Raw genomic sequence first — 23,235 nt, 5'->3', positions numbered from 1 at the left:
GATCTGGTACTTCGTGAGCACTTTGGTGTTGATCACACTTGAAGACATGGAATTCCACAATAAATGGGAGGAAAATGCATGAAAACTTTCGGGTGTTACTTGATGTCAAAGCAGGATTTGTTTGGTGGTGATTCTTTTCCTTTAGACACAGAACGGTACTTAATACGGTTGTATTTGTCTTCTTTTTAACATCTTGGGGCTCCTACAACTTGTTTCCAACTATCTAGTACCTTGGAGTCGTTCATAAACCTGGTGTGGTCAATATACAGAGCAGTAGTAGTCCATGTCTTGCTTCTATTGAATCCTTTTGTAAATATGATTGTACTAATCCACTGTTTTGGTTGTTGATGTTGGAATATTATTTTCTTACAAAGATTGAGATAACTGCCTCTTTTAAATCGTTCTTGGTACCAAACTAATCATTTATCATATTAATTTACTGTACCTAGTTTAACGATATAGTTACTTTTGGGGGTATTTTTGAAAATTTTGGAAATTCCGGTCTGATTTTCATACAAATTTTAGTTACTAAGAGGACCTACAAGGAGATCGAAACGCGTCCCTGGTAGATTGATACAGGATTCTACTGGAAGTGTCACGGTTACAAACGAAAACGAAGATATACCTTTGGACGTATTCGGTAAATATTTTTGGATAATTAATTATTCGATGAATTTTTTTTTTGTTTTGTTTATTAATATCTATCGAACATAGCTGCGGATTGTGTTTCAGAGGAAGAAGAAGAAGAGTACGATTTGACTTTATTCCACCACATAATCTTCGCATTAGAAACCATTATACAGTACGTTGTAAGGTCTTCGTACATAGCAACCAATATTATCATGATGGTAATAAATTATTTTTATTATTCAAATTATTTGATAATAATAATTTTTGTTTTTGGCAAATTTTAGGCTTGGAGTATAACTTATTTGAGTTGGATAACGTTCGTGCTGCTCCTTTGGGCCAACATCATCTGGTTGATACCGAACCAGAGGAAGCGGATGTTGTCTTCGAGTCCCTTTTTGGTTGTTTATGCCCTTTTTCTTTTGATATCCGCTTATGTGTATTCGATGAGACTCAACGAGGACGAATTACCATCGAAAGCGGAAGGAGTCGATTTGGGGGAAATAGGTTTCAAGAAACCGGAAGGACTTCCTTGTATTCCTCTGTTGGTGAAAAGTTTATATACCGTGATGTTTTGGATAACTTTGAGGCAGTATATGCACGAAAAAATGGAAGAGAAGCAGACCAGCGCCCTAGCGGATATGGTGGCTCCTTTACAAGTGACAGTTGGAACGGCGACAGGTATGAAATATTATTGGAACGCCCTGTATATTGAATTTTCGATTTAAATAATCCTACTTGTGACAATTGATTTTTCATTCAATCATTTTTGGAAACTGTGAACTTATTTTAAAGATTTTGATACTTTTCGACGTTTTGAATGTTTCCTCGCAATAATTTTTGAAAACAATGAATTGTTTTTGAAAATTTTGACATTTTTTGATGTTTTAAATGTTTTTCTACGACCATTTTGAAAAACTACGAATTTTCTTGGAGATTTTGACACTTTTTGACATTTTAAATGATTTCCTACAACCATTTTGGGAAATTATGAACTTTTTTTGAAGATTTTGACCCTTTTTGACATCTTAAATGATTTCCTACAACCATTTTGGGAAATTATGAACTTTTTTTGAAGATTTTGACCCTTTTTGACATTTTAAATGATTTCCTACAACCATTTTGGGAAATTATGAACTTTTTTGAATATTTTGACACTTTTTGACATTTTAAATGATTTCCTACAACCATTTTGGGAAATTATGAACTTTTTTGGAAGATTTTGACCCTTTTTGACATTTTAAATGATTTCCTACAACCATTTTGGGAAATTATGAACTTTTTTGGAAGATTTTGACACTTTTTGACATTTTAAATGATTTCCTACAACCATTTTGGGAAATTATGAACTTTTTTGGAAGATTTTGACACTTTTTGACATTTTAAATGATTTCCTACAACCATTTTGGGAAATTATGAACTTTTTTGGAAGATTTTGACACTTTTTGACATTTTAAATGATTTCCTACAACCATTTTGGGAAATTATGAACTTTTTTGGAAGATTTTGACCCTTTTTGACATTTTAAATGATTTCCTACAACCATTTTGGGAAATTATGAACTTTTTTGGAAGATTTTGACACTTTTTGACATTTTAAATGATTTCCTACAACCATTTTGGGAAATTATGAACTTTTTTGGAAGATTTTGACACTTTTTGACTTTTTAAATGTTTCCCTTCAACCATTATTGAAAACTAAGAATGGATTTAAAAAATTTTTCACTTTTTGTTTCGATTAACAATTTAATTGTTTTTTTTTTTTAATTAGTTTTAAACTGCAATTCATAGTGTATGTTGTAGTTTTATTTGGAATAAAATTATTTTAGGTGTGAAAAAGGAATCTGAAACTGATGGAAGTAAATTCATGACAAAATTCGGACAATTGATTAACAAGTTCCTCATCAAATTTTGGATTTGGGTTGTAGCCATAACTTTATTCGCCGTTGCCATAACCGGTGAACGGATGACTGTTTTTAGGATATTATACATGACGCTGTTTCTATTTTTCATATTGTCTTTTCAGGTTGGTCACAAATTTTTTTTTTTAATATCTAGTTATCTAACTTTTTTCCTTGTTTTTAGTTTTCGTTTAGAGTTTGGAGAAAAGTTATGTTCGGCTTTTGGTTAACCGTCATTGTATACTCCATGATAATTTTGGTGTTGGTGTATACGTACCAGTTTAAACGGTTTCCGGACTATTGGGCTTGGTATCTTCACATTCAAAAAGATCAGTAAGTTTTTTTTTTCAAATTTTTTGGACATTTCAATAACTTGGGATACCCTTAATGTTAATTAATTTAATGTATCGATATGATGCTCCACGGTGTATAAGATGGCCAACTAAGAAAGTTTTTCAACCGATAAGATATCTTTTAGTGATTTTTCCATAGTTTTCCAAATATTTTAGCACACCTGAAGTTTTATTGAATTCTTCTGTTTTTCTATTTATTTTTTGGGAACCAGTAGCAGATTGGAATCAGATATGGAGAAAATGGTGGGTGTGAAAGTAAATTGAAGTTCATTTAGTCAATTTTGATAACATAAACTGTCATTTGTCAATGAAAACTGTCTTCAACAATTATTTGTCTTTGGAAACTGTCTTTTCACAATAATAACTGTCATTTGTTAGTCAAAACTGTCTGTTCACAAGAATAAGCTGATATTTGCCTTTGGTGGAAGACTTTTTTTAAAATCAACCGTCATTTGTCAATGGAAACCGTCTGTAACAATTATTTGTCTTTAAAAATTGTCTTTTCACGATAAAAACTAGTCATTTGTCTTTAAAAACTGTCTTTTCACAATAATAACTAGTCATTTGTCTTTAAAAACTGTCTTTTCACAATAATAACTAGTCATTTGTCTTTAAAAACTGTCTTTTCACAATAAAAACTAGTCATTTGTCTTTAAAAACTGTCTTTTCACAATAAAAACCAGTCATTTGTCTTTAAAAACTGTCTTTTCACAATAAAAACCAGTCATTTGTCTTTAAAAACTGTCTTTTCACAATAATAACTAGTCATTTGTCTTTAAAAACTGTCTTTTCACAATAAAAACCAGTCATTTGTCTTTAAAAACTGTCTTTTCACAATAAAAACCAGTCATTTGTCTTTAAAAACTGTCTTTTCACAATAATAACTAGTCATTTGTCTTTAAAAACTGTCTTTTCACAATAAAAACCAGTCATTTGTCTTTAAAAACTGTCTTTTCACAATAAAAACCAGTCATTTGTCTTTAAAAACTGTCTTTTCACAATAATAACTAGTCATTTGTCTTTAAAAACTGTCTTTTCACAATAAAAACCAGTCATTTGTCTTTAAAAACTGTCTTTTCACAATAATAACTAGTCATTTGTCTTTAAAAACTGTCTTTTCACAATAATAACTAGTCATTTGTCTTTAAAAACTGTCTTTTCACAATAAAAACCAATCATTTGTCTTTAAAAACTGTCTTTTCACAATAAAAACCAGTCATTTGTCTTTAAAAACTGTCTTTTCACAATAATAACTAGTCATTTGTCTTTAAAAACTGTCTTTTCACAATAATAACTAGTCATTTGTCTTTAAAAACTGTCTTTTCACAATAATAACTAGTCATTTGTCTTTAAAAACTGTCTTTTCACAATAAAAACCAATCATTTGTCTTTAAAAACTGTCTTTTCACAATAAAAACCAGTCATTTGTCTTTAAAAACTGTCTTTTCACAATAATAAATCACCTATTAAATAAAAGATTGAATAGCTACACACTGATCGATACAAACTTTCTAATTCTCACCAATTTCTTATATAAACTCTATGTTGTGGTGAAATGAACCTCCATATAGTCCAGTCAATATTGGAAGTCTCTAGAACGGTTGATTCCGGTCTGAATAATTTATTTTTTATGAATTTTTTGATTTTTCTAGACAGCACGATATAGGATTGGAACAATATAAAACTAAACAACTTTTCGTAAGACTAGTCACACCGACGTTTTTCGTTATCGTAACCGTTATACAGTTACATTATTTCCATCACGATTTCATGCAACTAACCGATCCAAAACGCACTTCTACACCTCAAGCGGAAACCCAACCCCAAGAAAACGAAAGTATAAACGACAGTTCGGTACAAGGGGGAGCTTACATGGACCGAAGTAGAGAATCCACTTCGAAATATTACAGCGAACAAGATTTAGCCAGTAAGTTGATCATTATTTGAAAATTCAGTTGAAAAAATTCAACGGAGGTTAGTGGTTAGGGTGGCAGTGAGTATTAGGTTCAATTACCAACCACAGATAAGTCATAAAATATGTTGGAGTATTTTTTTTCTTTTTTAAATTACACCCTGTATATATCAGGAAATAATTTTATCAACTGCTTATTCGTAGAAATGATAAAAAAATATTTCTGCTTATTTTTTTGTTCTACTGACTAATATTCATTCAATTATATATTTTAGTATTTTTTATCGGTCATTTTTGATAATTTTGTTACCAAACAGTTGATTCAGAAGGGGAAAATTAGAAATTTTTTAAAATTGTAGGTAAAGATTCACACAACAGATTTGCCCAGAACTCAATATTCTGAATCAATAAGAACTCGTACAAAAACCTTCCTAGTGTTTAGATCCTGTGCACAATTCATTGTGCACAAGATCTACCAAATAAGAGATACAATAATCCTTTTCGATAATCAAGTGATTACGGAATCATTAATTGGCATTAGACAAATAAAATAATTTCTACGAATCTAATTGTATACAAAAAAAAAATGGAACTAATGAAAAAGGGGGGCACAAATTTCCTTAATGGGATAGGACAGGACAGGACAGTAAAAAATTACTGGAGCTCCTGGAACGTCCTCCAAGACCTGCATGTCATAAATGACATGCGAATGACTTCGAAACAACCGACATAGATTGGGGGACGCATCGAGAGAGTAATAAAGATATAAATCATCTAAAGCCTTCCTTTGACGGAAGTATACCATACTGACTAGGAGGATATATTAGCGGAATGGGTTTCGGTACGTGCTAACCCCACATTTCTACCATTACTGTCTGGTAGAATTTTCCCTACCACTTAAATAAAAAAAAATAACGACGTCACCATTGAATTGGTGAAGGAGAGAGGTTCGTTGGGTTTTTCGTGGTTCGGCCCCGACAGAGGAAATATTCCTCAGCACAGAACTAGAATTCTTTTCTCCTTGGAGATGTAGAACAATCAAAATCGAAGGGTCCACACCAGAGAGAAGGATGTGGTTTGCTTTCTGGGAAGGAAACATTATAAACAAACTTGGTAGCTACCGGTAGTCCACCAGAATTTCAATCTCTTGTGGAGGTTATTGTAGAATGTGTTTACGTCCAAGACCAAACTATTGGTATACCCAAAAATACAAAGAAACGCCACCCTAAGACCCCGTGGGGGGATCATTGCACAAGTGACATCTCTTAAGATACCTTGACGTGGTTGTCAACCAGAAATGCGACCCAAAAACCGAAATCGGATCAAGAATTGGGTAAGCGAAGAAAACTCTGAACGATATGAGGACACTTCTAGACCAGAACGATTTGTTGTTACATCTTTCTTCTGTACGGATGTGGAAGTTGGACCATGGAAATTGGAAATGTATCTTGGACAAACATAGAGATCCTACAGCAAATGGATGAACATACACGAAGGGGAAATCGAAGGAAAACTGGCGTAGACAAAAGACATGCGCGGATAGCGACATCTTGTATCGCCAACCACCGTAGGAAGATGGCGTCTTAAGAAGAAGAGTTAGAATCGTGACGGATGGTAAAACTTACTACAATAAGCCGAAGAAAAATGATTAAATTATAAAAAACGTTGCGTTTATTGGATCCAACGTATCCAATGGATTGATAGGGGTGTTTTTTGTTTTAGTTGTGCCGGCGGTTTTGATGACGAAATGGTTCGAAAAAGCGTTGCAATTATTTTTTTACACGAAACATATAATATTCCTGTTTTTGGAAATACACATGTTGAAGATAGTGTTGTTTTTCACGATGCTGATGTGTATTTACGACAAGTGCGCCATCTATTTCGTAATAGTCGTATTGGCGACTATATCTTTCACGTGCGGTCGAAACGTGCAGATGTTCACCGCGTATTTTACTTCGGTTTTCGTATCGGTTCTAATATTGGGTCGCATGATATATCAGATATCGTATATAAACGATAAGAAATGGAACGTTTCGTGTCGAGTAAGTATAGTTATGTATAAATATTTTCGGTGTTCGATGAATCTAATGGGATATTTTTGATTTTGAGGTTAAGAAAAATCCGAATTTGAACGAGACGATAGTGAACAACGGACCGTGGTTGGGTTTCGGTAAATTATCGGAGATAGATCAGAATTTGCCGGGTTTGGTTTTGTGGAATATAATGTTTATAGTCGTTATGTGTTTATGGAAGGTGATCGAGGTACGTCAGTTTAATTATAGATTGTCGAGAGGTCGTTCGACGGAAAAACGTTTTTTTATGTTTCCGAGGATAACTAGGGACGACGCCGATAAAGATTTGGTACATTTCGCTAAATATATGGCCAATTATGGTTTTTACAAATTTGGCGTCGAGGTAAATTTTATTTATTTATTGTATTTATTATAAATAAAAATAAAAATTTTTCGGTTATTTTTATAAAGATTTCTAATCAACAAATTATTTTAGAATATTCAATTTAAGTTTTAATCTGGAAAAATTTTTTTTTTGTATTTTTGAAAGTTTGTGGGGGTTTTTAAATTATTTATATTCAATTTATGTTTTAATTCGAAATTTTTTTTTTAATTTTTCAAGGTTTTTACGTATTTATTGACTATTTTTTAATTTTTACTCAAAGTTTGTGGGGGGCTTTCAATTTTTTTTTAATTTTTCAAGGTTTTTGCGTATTTATTGACTATTTTTTAATTTTTACTCAAAGTTTGTGGGGGGCTTTCAATTTTTTTTTAATTTTTCAAGGTTTTTGCGTATTTATTGACTATTTTTTAATAATTAACCCAAAGTTTGGGGGGGTTTTAAATTATGTATATTCAATTTATGTTTTAATCTGAGCAGTTTTTTTTATTTTTTAAAGTTTTTGCGTATTTATTGACTATTTTTTAATTTTTACTCAAGGTTTGTGGGGGGCTTTCAATTTTTTTTTAATTTTTCAAGGTTTTTGCGTATTTATTGACTATTTTTTAATTTTTACTCAAAGTTTGTGGGGGGCTTTCAATTTTTTTTTAATTTTTCAAGGTTTTTGCGTATTTATTGACTATTTTTTAATAATTAACCCAAAGTTTGGGGGGGTTTTAAATTATGTATATTCAATTTATGTTTTAATCCGAGCAGTTTTTTTTATTTTTTAAAGTTTTTGCGTATTTATTGACTATTTTTTAATTTTTACTCAAGGTTTGTGGGGGGCTTTCAATTTTTTTTTAATTTTTCAAGGTTTTTGCGTATTTATTGACTATTTTTTAATTTTTACTCAAAGTTTGTGGGGGGCTTTCAATTTTTTTTAATTTTTCAAGGTTTTTGCGTATTTATTGACTATTTTTTAATAATTAACCCAAAGTTTGGGGGGGTTTTAAATTATTTATATTCAATTTATGTTTTAATCTGAGCAGTTTTTTTTATTTTTTAAAGTTTTTGCGTATTTATTGACTATTTTTTAATTTTTACCCAAAACTTGTGGGGGGCTTTTAATTTTTTTTAAATTTTTCAAGGTTTTTGCGTATTTATTGACTATTTTTTAATAATTAACCCAAAGTTTGGGGGGTTTTAAATTATTTATATTCAATTTATGTTTTAATCCGAATTTTTTTTTTAATTTTTTAAAGTTTTTGCGCATTTATTGACTATTTTTTAATTTTTACCCAAGGTTTGTGGGGGGCTTTCAATTTTTTTTAATTTTTCAAGGTTTTTGCGTATTTATTGACAATTTTTTAATAATTAACCCAAAGTTTGGGGGGTTTTAAATTATTTATATTCAATTTATGTTTTAATCTGAGCAGTTTTTTTTTATTTTTCAAAGATTTTGCGTATTGACTATTTTTTAATTTTTACCCAAAGTTTGTGGGGGGGCTTTTAAATTTTTTTTTTAATTGTTCAAGATTTTTGCGTATTGATTATTTTTTAATTTTTACTCGAAGTTTGTGAGGCTTTTTAAATTATTTATATTCAGAATTATCCAATTTTTATTTTATTTGTTTTTCAGGATTTTTTTGTATGATTTTTCATTTCCCAATTTTTTTTGGTAATTTTCAGGTTTTTTTGAACTTTCCCCTTCTTATTTCCAATTTTCCGTATTATTTCTGTAATTGTGTATTATTTCGAGTTTTTTAAAGGTTTTTCGAATTTATCCTATTTTAACTCAAATTTAGGATGTTTTCTGATTATTTCTGGGATTTTTCAAATTATTTTCATGGAAAATTTTCTAATTTTCCATTTCGTTTTTTAAAAATCACCGTTTTTTTTAAGATTTTTTTCAATTATTTTCCATTTCCCAATTTTTTGAATTTAAACATTTGATCAAAATTTTCCCATGATTTTTAGGATTTATCGGATTTTTTTTATGATTTCTGGATATTTTCTCGATTTTAGAAATTTATTCGATATTTTTCAACATTTTTTATTGTTTTTTTTATATAATTTTAATTTTATTCGAAATTCAATTCCTTGGTTGTTTTCCATATTTTCCTTTTATAAAAAATTACATATTCAAGGTTTTTCATTTTCTTTTCGAATATTTCATACGCATTTCTGAAATTTGAACATTTGTTTGTATCGGTTTTTTGAATTTTTAGATTTTTTTCATGATTTTTTGAAATTTTTTCGAATTATATCAATTTTTTGTAAGAATATTTATTTCGGTTTTCTAGAAATAATTCATATCTTCATTTTATGGATTTTATTAATTATTCTGCAATTCTCAATTTTTTTCACCTTTTATGTTAATTTTTCCGATTTTTTTCGAATTTTTAGGGATTCTTCCTTTTTTTTCGATTTTTTCGAATTTTCTGTACAATTCCGAAGATTTTTTCAAGTTTACTTTCGGTTTTTCAATTTTTCTCGTTATTCTTAGGATTTTCGCGAATTTCCCTTTTTATTTTCGATTTTCTCGAGTATTTCATGCTAAATTTTGTTTTAATTTTTCCTCACATTTTTTCCATATTTCTAAGACAATTATCAATATTATTTTTAGATATCTTTCATATTCATAGCAACCCTAATAGCGGTCAGAATGGATTTATACGCTTTAATGCACTGTATATGGTTGTTAATTATGTTTTCCCTACCGAGAAACACCTTATCCCGTATTTGGGTGGTTTACCTAATTTTCATAGCCATTTCGATACCGTTCCAATATTTCCAAGCAGTCGGATTACCACCAAGCTTATGTATAGGTACGTCGCACCTTAACTACCCTTTTGATGTTTTTTCCGAAAAATGCCATTTTCAGAATTCCCTTGGGACGCCGCCGATCCGGTTCTGAGGAGTTTGCAATCTTGGGCGTTTTTATTGGATAATTACACGCCGCCGCCAGTCGAAAAATTGGTTTTCGATTTTATGTTGTTGATGGCGGTATCGAGGCAATGGGTAGTTTTTAGGATCGAAAGACGATACGCCGGACAAAATTATGCCGGCGGATCTAACGAGAGTATAATTAGTCAAGCGGAACAAAAAGATTTCGTTAATCCGGTACCGGATTATATTACTTTTGTTAGGTGGGTATTAATTAACGGGTTACCAATTATTTTTATCGGTTTTCAATTTGATTATGATCTTTTTTTCTTAAAATTCAATTTTTATTTACTAAAAATATCAAAAAATATTAATAATAAAAATTTCTCCAAATTTTTAGTATTCTCATTAATGTCATTTTTGAGATTTTTTCGCATTTAATTTTTTTACTTTTTTTCTCGTGATTTTTTCAATTTTTCAGATTATTAAAAATTTTTTTGGAATTTTTTCTTTTTTTTTTCAATCTTCTTAAGTATGTCTGGAATTTTATATTATTTTACGTTTTGTTATTTTTTTTTTCGTTATTTTTAGGATTTTTTTCCAATTTTTCTGCATTTTCCTTTTTATTTTTTATTTTCTTGACTATTTCAGCAATTATATATTATTTTACATTTTGTTTTAATTTTTCTTACAATGATTTTTAAAATTATTTAGCAAATTATTGAATTTTTATTTCCAATTTTACTGGTTATTTTCAACTTTTTTTTTAAATGACTTTTAGAACTTTTTGCATTTTTTAATAAAATTTTTTTAATTTCATTTTTTAAAATTCACCTGTATATACTTTTTTCACCCACTTTTTGAGTATTAATGGCATACATCTTTTTTTTCTATTATTTCAATTTTTTTTATGATTTTTACGAAATTTTTTTATATTTTTCCCGTTATTTCTAGAAATTCTTCGAATTATCCCGCTTTTCCCTTTTATTTTCAATTTTCTTGAGTATTTTTAAAATCATATATTATTTTAAATTTTATTTTAATTTTTCAATATGATTTTTAGAAATATTTTTGAATTTTGCAATTTCACTGGTTATTTTTAAGTTTTTTCTAACGACTTTTTCACCGGCTTCTTAAAGAAATTACACTTTAACATTTGTTTGCATTTTACCCGTGATTTTTTGGATTTTTTTATTATTTTTAGAAATTTTCTCGAATTTAATCAACATTTTCTTATTATTATGATTTTATTCAAAATTCACCAGCTATTTGTTGTTTTGCATATTTTTTTCATTTTATATTTAAGGTTTTTCATTTTCCTTTCGTATATTTAACACAATTTCCAAAATTTTAACATTTATTTGAATTTTGTCCACAATTCTTCGAATTTTTAGATTTTTTCATTATTTTTAGAAGTTTTTTTTCGAATTTGTGTTAATTTTTCTTCTAGTTTTTACGATTTTTTTCGAATTTTTTGCACTCCCGTTTTCTTTCATCTCTGATTTTTTGATTTTTTTAAATTCAATATTATTTTACAATTTATTTCAATTTTTCCAATGATTTTTTGAATTTTTAGATTTTTTTCGTTTGTTCGAATTTATGTCAATTTTCTGCTGATTTCTACGGTTTTTTCAAATTTTTTTGCACTCTCGTTTCCATCTCTGATTTTTTCATTTTTTTTTTTCGAATTTTATATTATTTTACATTTTGATTCAATTTTTTCTATGATTTTTTGAATTTCTAGATTTTTTTCATTTTTGAAAGTTTTTTTCGAATTTGTGTTAATTTTCTGCTGCTTTTTACGGTTTTTTCAAATTTTTTTGCACTCTCGTTTCCATCTCTGATTTTTTCATTTTTTTTTTTTCGAATTTTATATTATTTTACATTTTGATTCAATTTTTTCTATGATTTTTTGAATTTCTAGATTTTTTTCATTTTTGAAAGTTTTTTTCGAATTTGTGTTAATTTTCTGCTGCTTTTTACGGTTTTTTCAAATTTTTTTGCACTCTCGTTTCCATCTCTGATTTTTTCATTTTTTTTTCGAATTTTATATTATTTTACATTTTGATTCAATTTTTTCTATGATTTTTTGAATTTCTAGATTTTTTTCATTTTTGAAAGTTTTTTTCGAATTTGTGTTAATTTTCTGCTGCTTTTTACGGTTTTTCCAAATTTTTTTGCATTCCCGTTTTCAGCTCCGATTTTTTCATTTTTTTCCAATTTTATATTATTTCACATTCTGTTTCAATTTTTCCCTTTAATGTTAGTGATTTTTCCTAATTTCTCCAACCTTTTCTAATTTTTTCCCACAGAATTTTCAATTTCCTTTTAATAGGATGAATCGATTTGTATGTATATTCATGGATTTTTAATTGTTTTTTTTTTCAAATTTTTCGATTTTTTTCTATAATTTTCAAAATTTTTAATTGGTTTTTATAGTCCTCCAAATTTTTACATCTTTTAATCAAATATCTCTCTTCAGAAAATTTAGAAAAAAAGAAAAATATTGAATATAAATGGTATTTTCTTCGATTTTTTTTTTCAAATATTTTCCCATTTGAATTTTTTTTCAATTTTTCCAAATGTATACAATTTTTTCATCTTTATTAAAATTTTTGGAACTATTCTTCCTTAATTTCGAAAATCATAAAAAATATAAAAATCATCAAGAAATTGAAAAAAAAATAGAAAAATAAAAAGTAATGTCAAATGTCAAAGATAGTTTCGTAGATTTATGTTTGAATTTTCCTATTATTGCGATTCCTCACCTTATTTGGGTTCCCGAAATTTTTTATATGAATTTTTCAACATTTTCAAATTTTCCTAGAAATCCCTTGACATTTACACAAATTTTTAATCCAATTTTTCTATGGTTTCTAAACTACTTTCAATTGTAAAAATCTTATCAAAAAATAATTTCAACCGTATGCTATGTTGCCAAGTTTAACTATATTTCACATATTATTCGAAATATCATAAATATTACACAAAAAAAATATATAAAAAATTATAAATATTAAATTATCATAACGAATTTATAAATTTTGAAAAAACTTTAATCGCTTAAACAAAATTAAAATTTGATTCAATTTTTCACAGATCATATTTGGACATATTGAAAAAAGCGGTGTTGCAAAGTTTCCTTTGGATAACGTTGGCGGTTGTATTTTGGGCGGGAACTTCGCGCGTCAACGTATTCTCCTTGGGATATTTATTGTGCGCATTCGTTTTCTTATGGCACGGATCCGATTTCTACCTGAGACCCATTCCGAAAATTCTACGATAGTAAGTCTATGAACTTAAAAACCCAACCAACCACCGTAATACCCGAATTTATTTCCTTTTAGTTGGCAGTTCCTCCTGGGCTACAACGTAATGGTCATCTTCATCAAATGCTCCCTCCAAATATTGGGCTGCATATACCCCCATTACATCCCATCGGTTTGTTGTTGGTTGATTCAAATGTTCGCCATAACTTGCGTTAGAAATTTCGTGGGGACGGCGTCCAGGGCACTGCCGCCGACGTCGAGCGACGACGGCCAAGATTGCGCCATCTCCGAAGGGGGCATATCCTGGGACGTCATCTGCTTCACCTTGCTGATATTGCAGAAGAGAATATTCAACAGCTACAATTTCTTCCACATCATAGACGATACCAAGGCGACGGCCATTCTGGCTTCCAGAGGCGCGGAACTTATGGAGGAGATGCGACAACAAACGATGAAAGAACAAGAAGAAACCGAGAAGAAGGTTTTGGAAAAGATTAGGGAAAAGATGGAGAGGATTAAGGCGAACCAACAAAAAATTCAAGGTGACAGAATGTTAACCACAAATCATTACGTCGGTAAGTGAAAGATGGACTAATCACTTTTTAAATCAGAGTATTTCTACGCTTTATTTATTATGTATCTTGTAAATATAAATTTAAATCTATCCGATAAATTATATACACACCAGGATGATTTTTTTATAAATTTTGGTTTATGAAAATAAAATATGTTCGTTTAAAAGCGGCTTAGTGCTACTACATAAGCTTGTTCAACAGCGAACAATCGAGAATGTTCAGTCATGAGGATGGTAACCTTTCCGGAATGTCTTTATTCACTTTTTTGTTGTTTCAACACTTTCTTTCTTCAATTCACAATGATATTTAATTTTTCCATCCATTTGATTTAATGCCATCTATCGTTATTTGAAAATCCGTGCGATTTTTTTAAGTTTGGATAAAGATTTTGCTATTTTTGTGACCCTGGAAAGGACAATAACACGAATTTATGAAATTTTCATATTTTCATCGGTCAATGATACTAGTAAAAAATTTCAAATGATTCTGTTTGTTTAAACATGAAAAATTTTCAATTTCCCTGATCGTTTAATGTTTTTAAAAAGTTTTCTTTATCCTGGGGATTGTGACAAGGATAATTACAGGAATTTATCCAAATTGGTGTATTTTGATCGGTCCTTAATGGTTGTATTAACTTTCGAATGAATCTGTTTCTTCGAAGGAGACAAAACCATTGAATGTATCTATTCGTTTAAATTTTGTGAAACAATTTCATGAACCTGACGAACCTGTCAAATAAAATGGCAAGAATTTATTAAATTTTCATATTTTCATCGGTCAATGATACCAGTGAAAAATTTCAAATGATTCTGTTTGTTTAAAAACAAAAAATTCTCAATTTCCCTGATCGTTTAATGTTTTTAAAAAGTTTTCTTTATCCTGGGGATCTTGACAAGGATAATTACAGGAATTTATCCAAATTGGTGTATTTTGATCGGTCCTTAATGGTTGTATTAACTTTCGAATGAATCTGTTTCTTCGAAGGAGACAAAACCATTGAATGTATCTATTCGTTTAAATTTTGTGAAACAATTTCATGAACCTGACGAACCTGTCAAATAAAATGGCAAGAATTTATTAAATTTTCATATTTTCATCGGTCAATGATACCAGTGAAAAATTTCAAATGATTCTGTTTGTTTAAAAACAAAAAATTCTCAATTTCCCTGATCGTTTAATGTTTTTAAAAAGTTTTCTTTATCCTGGGGATTGTGACAAGGATAATTACAGGAATTTATCCAAATTGGTGTATTTTGATCGGTCCTTAATGGTTGTATTAACTTTCGAATGAATCTGTTTCTTCGAAGGAGACAAAACCATTGAATGTATCTATTCGTTTAAATTTTGTGAAACAATTTCATGAACCTGACGAACCTGTCAAATAAAATGGCAAGAATTTATTAAATTTTCATATTTTCATCTGTCAATGATACCAGTGAAAAATTTCAAACGATTCTGTTTGTTTAAAAACAAAAAATTCTCAATTTCCCTGATCGTTTAATGTTTTTAAAAAGTTTTCTTTATCCTTGGGATTGTGACAAGGATAATTACAGGAATTTATGGAAACAGTGTATTGTCTTCGGTCCTTGATAAGTGTAATAATTCAAATGGATCCGGTGTCTAGAAGTAACCGAAAATGATAATCGAATACATACAAGCGAAACTGAATATGATATAACAGTGCTATTTACATTGTTTTCAGGCATAAAAAACAACAAAAATCGTTAGATTTTCATAAAAACGAACGACCTGACAATAATGTAAATCATGAACCAAAATTTATAGAAACGATTCAAGATAATTGTTGAGTTATGAAATTACAAATCACTCTGTACAAAATAAGTGACTTTCCTAACCTGTAGTTCCGTTATCAGAATATATTGCCACGTGGATTTATCACCCTTTTTCATTTTTTTCTCGATTCATAATATTTAAAAAATTTCCCTTTTATAACCGCAACGATTTTTTAAAATATTTTTTCGAACACTCTCTAAAAGATTCCAGAATATTCGGTAACTAAATAATAATACAGGCAATTATCAAGTTATTTGTGGATTAATAAATTCTGTTCAGATCCCAGTCCTGCCCTGTCGATTTTTTGATAGTAACAACAATTTTTGTTACAAAAAATTATTTTTCTCTTTTAATATGGCGTTTTTTACTTGATGACAAGTATCATTAAAATGAAAAATTGCACTCCTTCACTATGGAAAATTTAAGTAAAAAAAAATTACCTGAATAAAAATTGAAATTATTTTTTATAACATTCATTCAATCATATTGTATTATAAATGCTTCAAAAACGAGCGACATCTACCATTAGATAATAATTATTTAAAATTTACAGCTACCAGCTATAAACGCAAAAGCTTGCTTTTATTATACAGGGTGTCCTCAAACGATTTATCCATTTCAATACTCAATACGTTATAAACAGCTTTGCTGCTTATATACTTACATCTCGTCGAAACTTGCCGTAACGGTGTTGTTGGTAAGGTTATCGAAGTGATTAATTTCCAACACGGAGATCGGAGGTTCGAATCTTATGTCTTTCTTTTGAAATAACGAAAAATTGTGGAAAAAAATATTTGTTATGTTTTTTTTTTCGATTTAGCACACATATCGTTGATTCATCGATGCCAATTTGGCTCTTTTGTCGCTCTATTTAAAGAAATGTATTCGAAACATGAATTTTTTTTGGAAAAATTAAATTCTAACTAAATATTTTGATAATGTGAAAATATTAAACTAATAAACAATATTTTTCGAGTTGAATAAAATTAAAATATGGTTCTGACATAGATAAATCGTAAAATCATAGAGACAATTGATTTGACTACATTAATTTGCAAACTTGGGTTTTTTTTTGGTGCTATTAAATAAAATGGAATAAAATATTTCGCAATTGGAAGAGTTTTTGCAAAAATTACGAAACACATCCGTACTTAATGATTCGCCCTCGTAGTTGATTCCACTTCTGGTTTCCTGATAGTTCCTGAAGAGTTTCTGAAGACACTCGCGAAATGGCAGGAGGGAAGCATGCGTCGGGAACGAACGCGCATGTGTAGAGACAAAATAAACGGCGAATCACTACAGCCACCACACCAACCTCGTATTTTTTGCGAAAACTCATCAATTTTCGAAATTATTTTATAATAATTATATTTGTAACGGAACTAGAGGATATATATATGAAATATTATGAAAATATATGAAAAAAAATCGGGATTCCTAATTTGAATCCAAGAAATACTTTGCTATGTATTTGTATGATCCAAATATTGTTACTATCTCTGTTTTCAGTGATTATTCCATCTGCACATAATTTACGTGTTCGCAAATTTAATATTAAAACGACAGCTTTTGTTGTTTTAATCGATTCAACTTTACTTCAAAAACATATCATTGTTTTTAACCCCTTTTTCATAACATCTATATGTCGGGGGTAAGTTCTATCCATATAATTAACCCCTTTCATTAATTGATTAATCGCCGTTTCGAAATATTAACCCTACTTTCGTTACTTTTCCTTTTTTTTCTCAATTTTCTCCAAATTTATATGATTTGGCTCTGTATACAGAATGGACCACGATTTAGACACACTTTTATGGTACGCACAACTGTCATTTGTCAATTCTAATTTTCAAATTAGAAATTTGTTTGATCGACGCAAGCGAAATTCGACCTAAACAACATGTTGAAACAAAAACGAGCTGTTTTTTTTTAATATGATGTTTTCATTAGTCCTACATTTAAAAAAATATTTTTCGGTTGCGCGGAATTAATTGAATAAAAATATTAGTGGATATTTTATTGTATAAAGATCGAAGCTAATAATAGAATACGCGAAAACACTTGTTTCTACTCTTAAATTGAACTCAAACGATTAGAGCCCGTCAAATTTCTCCAATATTTAGTACGAAATCTTTTAAATCGGTAGTTAGATATCGAAATATTTCAATAAAATCACTTTTATAGAATGAATCCAAAACAATTTTGTAAAATTCTAGTCAGAAATCGTAGGAAAAAAACGGGAGCCATGTTTTTATTTGTTGACGGCCGTCAACATTCACATAAAACACTTTTCACTCAAAAATAGCTCTTACGGCATCGACACTGAGATGCGAAAATCGTTTCACCGATTAGTAAACGTGATGTAGATCGATAATCGACGCAAGCGAAACTCGACCTAAAGAACATCTCGAATCATAAACGTGATTTTAATTTATACCAAATTAAAAAAATATTTTTCGGTGACGGGGAATTAATTCAGCCACGATATAGGTATAGATTTAGTTCACTAAAACAACTGCAATGTAAAATTTTCAAAAAACTCCAAATAAAAAAATGCAAATGTCCCCCACTACTTCTCTATATCACACTAAAGATTACAAAATGAGCAGGGCCGGCGTTGTTTTAAATGCTATTAATAGTTGAAATCGATTTAATATCGCTTGATTTAATGAATTAGATATTTAAAATGGAGGCTAGTAGACCATTAAATAAATCCATTTAGAAAAAATAATTTCATCGGTAATCCGCATTGAAAAAAATTTAAATTGCGACATTTTTGTCGTTGTGTTTAGTTCGTCCTCCATTAGCCAAATCGGCATCGGCGACGTCGTGTAGTTCGACAATGTCCCAACAATCCGGTTACCACACTCCGATCGATGAAGACGAAGTAGCTCCCTTAACACCTCGCAGTTCGATCGCAAATCCACAAGCTCCTCCTTCTCCCTATTCGGCAGTAATGACCGTTTCTCTCGAGGGTTACCTCGATCCGCAAAAAATTTCCTTTTCGTCGCCGCCCAATTCCGAAATGCATCCCCGTATTTCGTCCCCGGACGAAAGCTTTCCCGTATTTTCCCCACCACCTTATACCGAAGCACCCACCGTCGTTACCGAACCACCTACGGTACGTAAAGTACCGACTGACGGCGAAGATAGGAGCGAGAGAAGGAGGAGCAACTTATTGATAGGACCGCCCTGGATGCACGGTAGCTACGTCACGCCCAGACAGAGCATTATCAGTTATTCTTCCAGATCGCCTCTCAGTCATCACGAATGTAATTCTTCGAATTATTCTTATTTAAAGCAGTGTATATGCTTTAATAGACATATTTATGTTTTTAAAAAATTACTAAAGTTGTTTTTAAAGGTTAATGTTCCATAAATTTTCTAAATATTGATACATTCTGATTATTAAAACCAAATTAACGTTTTAACACGTTCACTGCCATCGAAATTAATTAATATATCGCGTGTTTCATTTGTCGTCTGTCAAAATTGTCAAAATCACAGTAGTAATTTTAATATTCACATAAAGAAAAATTTTCCCTTTGTTGAATAATTATGATGAAACAAATATAATTTGGAATGTTTAACGTGAAAAAAATTATAGAAACCGTGAAAAAGTTACGTAAAGATTATCATGAAAGTTAATGATGATGTATATGGGATATGAGGATGAAACTTTGGTACATCAAAGTATTGTTGAAACAAAACTTTGTCCTAAACATGAATTCAAATAAAAAAAAAACAGAAACTAAAAAAAAGTGTAGTTTTTTCTACGAACCTTGTATAAACAATAATAATATACGAGGTTAATCTAATAATTATGATTGTGTTAGTATACTTTCGAAAAAATGGAAATGTACGCAAATATTAGAAAAAAATAGTAAAAAAGTTTTTTCTAAATGGGAGTTTGGGCGCGCAAATCACGATAATTTCGACTTGGAACATGCCCTTCTTAAACAACTTTATATTTTACGAAGTATCAATTTTTTTTTCAAAAAATCTCTGTTAGTGTAAATATTGAAAATATTTTATTTGATTCATCTTTTTTTCTTTTCTTTTCGCTCTTATATACAGCTCAAATGACGACTATTCCAAACACCGTTTTCGATATTTTTTTGCGTGGCTTAATTTTCGTAAATCGTCCATTGCACTTTTCTTATATTTGCACATTTCATTTTCCGAACACAAGGTTCGATCAGATCAAAATGTTTCTCGAAAATCATGAATCAGATCATAATAAAAACACTCAAATTCAACTGAACACACTGCTTACACCAAAACTACACCAACACTCACGATTACACCGTCTGACGCGCGTTTCGACGAGACTGAAGACTGTTTAAACCACAACTACACCAACACTCACAATTACACCGTCTGACGCGCGTTTCGACGAGATTGAAGACTGTTTACACTAAAACTACACCAACACTCACAATTACACCGTCTGACGAGCATTTCGACGAGACTGAAGACTGTTTACATCAAAATTACACCGTCTGACGCGCGTTTCGACGAGACTGAAGACTGTTTACACCAAAACTACACCAACACTCACAATTACACCGTCTGACGCGCGTTTCGACGAGACTGAAGACTGTTTACACCAAAACTACACCAACACTCACAATTACACCGTCTGACGCGCGTTTGACGAGACTGAAGACTGTTTACACCAAAACTACACCAACACTCACAATTACACCGTCTGACGCGCGTTTCGACGAGACTGAAGACTGTTTACACCAAAATTACATCGTCTGACGCGCGTTTCGACGAGACTGAAAACTGTTTACACCAAAACTACACCAACACTCACAATTACACCGTCTAACGCGCGTTTCGACGAGACTGAAGACTGTTTACACCAAAATTACATCGTCTGACGCGCGTTTCGACGAGACTGAAAACTGTTTACACCAAAACTACACAAAATCTTACAATTGTGAGTGTTGGTGTAGCGGTGGTGAAAAAAAAATGATTTTATATTTGCATTGTTTTTATATAACGATTTCAAAATGAAATTTACGAGGGTAAGTCAATAAGATTTAAAAAAAAATTCGCGTTATTTTTTCTTATACTATTTTCAACGTTTTTTTTCCAAAATATGAGATTTGTCGAGGTGATAAAAACCAGTTATTAAACCGAAAAAAATATGTCGAAAGTGCGCACGCGCCCGGAAAAGTTCGAAATCGAAAATTTAATGTTATAGACGATATTACAGATTTTCTTGTAAACTAGTGAATTGGTACGTGGGCCAAAAGGAATATTTTACCCCATATCCCTCCCAAAAAAATTCCTCTTCCATTGAATTCACACACACGCGTCTCAATATTCGTCTTTTTGAACCCGATCCAGACTCTCCACGAGGCTACTCGAGTCAATTCTAGTGCGAGAGTGTGAACGGTGGGTTCTAGACGTCTCGCCTCGCCTCCCTGTCGATTTATCGCGACCAAATCAAAAGACTTGAGAACGTAAATACAGTATAAATCGAGAGTGTGGATGGCTAGCACTCCTGCCGCCTTCGCTCGCCAATATTCGTGACGAGCTTCTTAAATAGACGCCTCGCGAGATTCTGGATAGGGTATTGAGTGTATTAAATACAAAATCATTCGATAAGTCGTGTAACTGACACACAGATGGCGTTGATATTATAAAATCTGTTTTGATTTCGTTCCGGAATCATCCGAGTGGACTGCAACCGGTGAACCACGTCCGAAGCGTCCAAAACCAGCTGGCAAGGTTACGGCTCTATCTGCATAGAGGTGCTGAATGCAAAAATCGAGAAAAAAACCTCTTCGTATGTCGTAGAAAAAACAACTGTTTAACCAAGACGATGTATCGATGCACAAATCGATAGCGACGATGGTTGAATTGAACGAATCGCTTCCTCATCCATCGTATAGTCCAGATCTGGTCCCCGGTGACTAGTGATCTTTAAAAAGGGATCGAATGAAGAAGCAATTGTTGAAATTGAAGCTTATTTTGATGCTAACGACAAATCCTTTTACAAGAACATCATCTAGGGGTTAGAGAAGCGTTTGGAATGATCGTATTGATCTTGGAGGAGATTATGGGATGAGTAAAATCGATTTTTGGTCAAAAAAATGTGTTTTTCTTGGTCACACGACTCATTGAGTGATGTTTACAGTTTACAGATCGAGAATAAGATAAATCAGTTGATACGTTTGATGATTTTTTATTTTTTTATTACGTATTTTGTTTTGTGTACAGATTCTGTAAGTCATGGTAGGCCAAAATATGCGATCAAACCGCCAGTGACGTATAAGCAGGGTAATTTTTTTTAAAACTTTTTTTTTTGTTTAGTTTTGGTGTGTATAGTTGTACAAACATCGCATGACTTTTTATTAGGTTGTATGAGCATTTTCAAAACAAATATTTGGCCGCACCGAAATTTGCTAATTCCCAAATAGCGGCGCGCTTTTGTTAGAATCTGTATATAGGGTGATAAAATATCTTGACCTGCGCAACACTAATAATATGGCCGCTGGACGACAGACATCGTCTTCAACACTCTGTAACCGCTACTTTTTTCCATTGTAATCGTGCGTTTTGTCGCCTCGCTTGGCCTCGCCTCCCGAATCCTGGTACCTAATAATTTATTGAAACTTTGCCCCGACAAAGTTCTGATACGAGCTGAGAAAGTAAAATCATCTTCTGATGATCGATCTGTCTAAAATTCTGGAGCACATCCGCCTGGAGCATTTCCTAGACTTGTTCTTGGTGTTTCAGATCTTTTGGTAGACCCCAGAGTTACCGGATAACGTTCTGCCCAATTATAGTTGAGACCACGGACAGAACTAGGTTTCATCGAGCGTTTTTCCCTGTTAACATTTCCCAAAGACACATTTTACACCTTTTAATGTTTTTCCCTTTCTCGTATCTTTTTTTCTTTTGTAAACATCGAGGTTCCAGCCCATGGGGACCCAAACGGGGCGCAACCTATTCTCCAGATGTGCTTCCACGTTTTCAAATGCGTCTTAGTACCTTGTCGTCGATGATTCTTTGAGTCCAGGGTGTCCTTCAGGACGCGTTTATAGAGTCGCATCTGTTAAATCTACTCCGGCATCTAATCATCGTTTTTTATGTACCTCGGACAGCTGGTTGGGATGCTGTCGCAGGCATTGTCGTCCGTTAACCATATTTGTTTTCAAATTGCAGCTGCTTGATTTGGCCTATTGTATCATTGTACGTTTTACGATTTAGCTTACGTTAATTTCACTCCGTGTTCGAGATAACTAAACCTAACCTAACTAAACTTGACATAACCTTACCTAACTAATCCTTACCTAACTCATTCTTACCTAACCTAATTATACCCAACCTAACTAATCCTTGTCCAACTAAACTTAGTCTGAACCCAATCTTACCTAACTAAACTTAAACTAACTAATCCTTACCAAACTAAACCCAACCCAACCTAACTAATCCTTACATAACTAAACCTAACCTTACCTAACTAAACTTGAACTAACTAATCCCTACCTAACCTAACTAAACC

At 31.2% G+C, this 23,235-nt stretch overlaps 1 protein-coding gene across 27 annotated transcripts in view; it reads left to right on the top strand.

The window, feature by feature from the left end:
- The window catches only part of LOC130897908 (piezo-type mechanosensitive ion channel component), a 61,932-nt gene that overhangs the window by 15,674 nt on the left and 23,023 nt on the right, over positions 1-23,235 (top strand). For 8 of the 27 annotated variants that reach the window (XM_057806887.1, XM_057806878.1, XM_057806868.1 and 5 more), the window contains 13 exons: positions 526-640; positions 715-848; positions 915-1,308; positions 2,456-2,652; positions 2,712-2,860; positions 4,533-4,807; positions 6,515-6,834; positions 6,902-7,207; positions 9,813-10,014; positions 10,071-10,335; positions 13,172-13,357; positions 13,420-13,883; positions 21,948-22,007. In XM_057806887.1, the coding sequence (XP_057662870.1) occupies positions 526-640; positions 715-848; positions 915-1,308; positions 2,456-2,652; positions 2,712-2,860; positions 4,533-4,807; positions 6,515-6,834; positions 6,902-7,207; positions 9,813-10,014; positions 10,071-10,335; positions 13,172-13,357; positions 13,420-13,883; positions 21,948-22,007 (3,067 nt within the window). Of the gene's footprint in view, positions 1-525; positions 641-714; positions 849-914; positions 1,309-2,455; positions 2,653-2,711; positions 2,861-4,532; positions 4,808-6,514; positions 6,835-6,901; positions 7,208-9,812; positions 10,015-10,070; positions 10,336-13,171; positions 13,358-13,419; positions 13,917-21,947; positions 22,008-23,235 lie in introns of all 27 variants that reach the window. The other 19 variants (XM_057806888.1, XM_057806872.1, XM_057806884.1 and 16 more) reach the window with 7 other exon arrangements.

Source organism: Diorhabda carinulata, chromosome 9 (genome assembly GCF_026250575.1).
Source record: "Diorhabda carinulata isolate Delta chromosome 9, icDioCari1.1, whole genome shotgun sequence".
NCBI classification, from domain to species: Eukaryota; Metazoa; Arthropoda; class Insecta; order Coleoptera; family Chrysomelidae; genus Diorhabda; species Diorhabda carinulata.
This window is presented reverse-complemented; position numbering and strand designations above follow the sequence as displayed.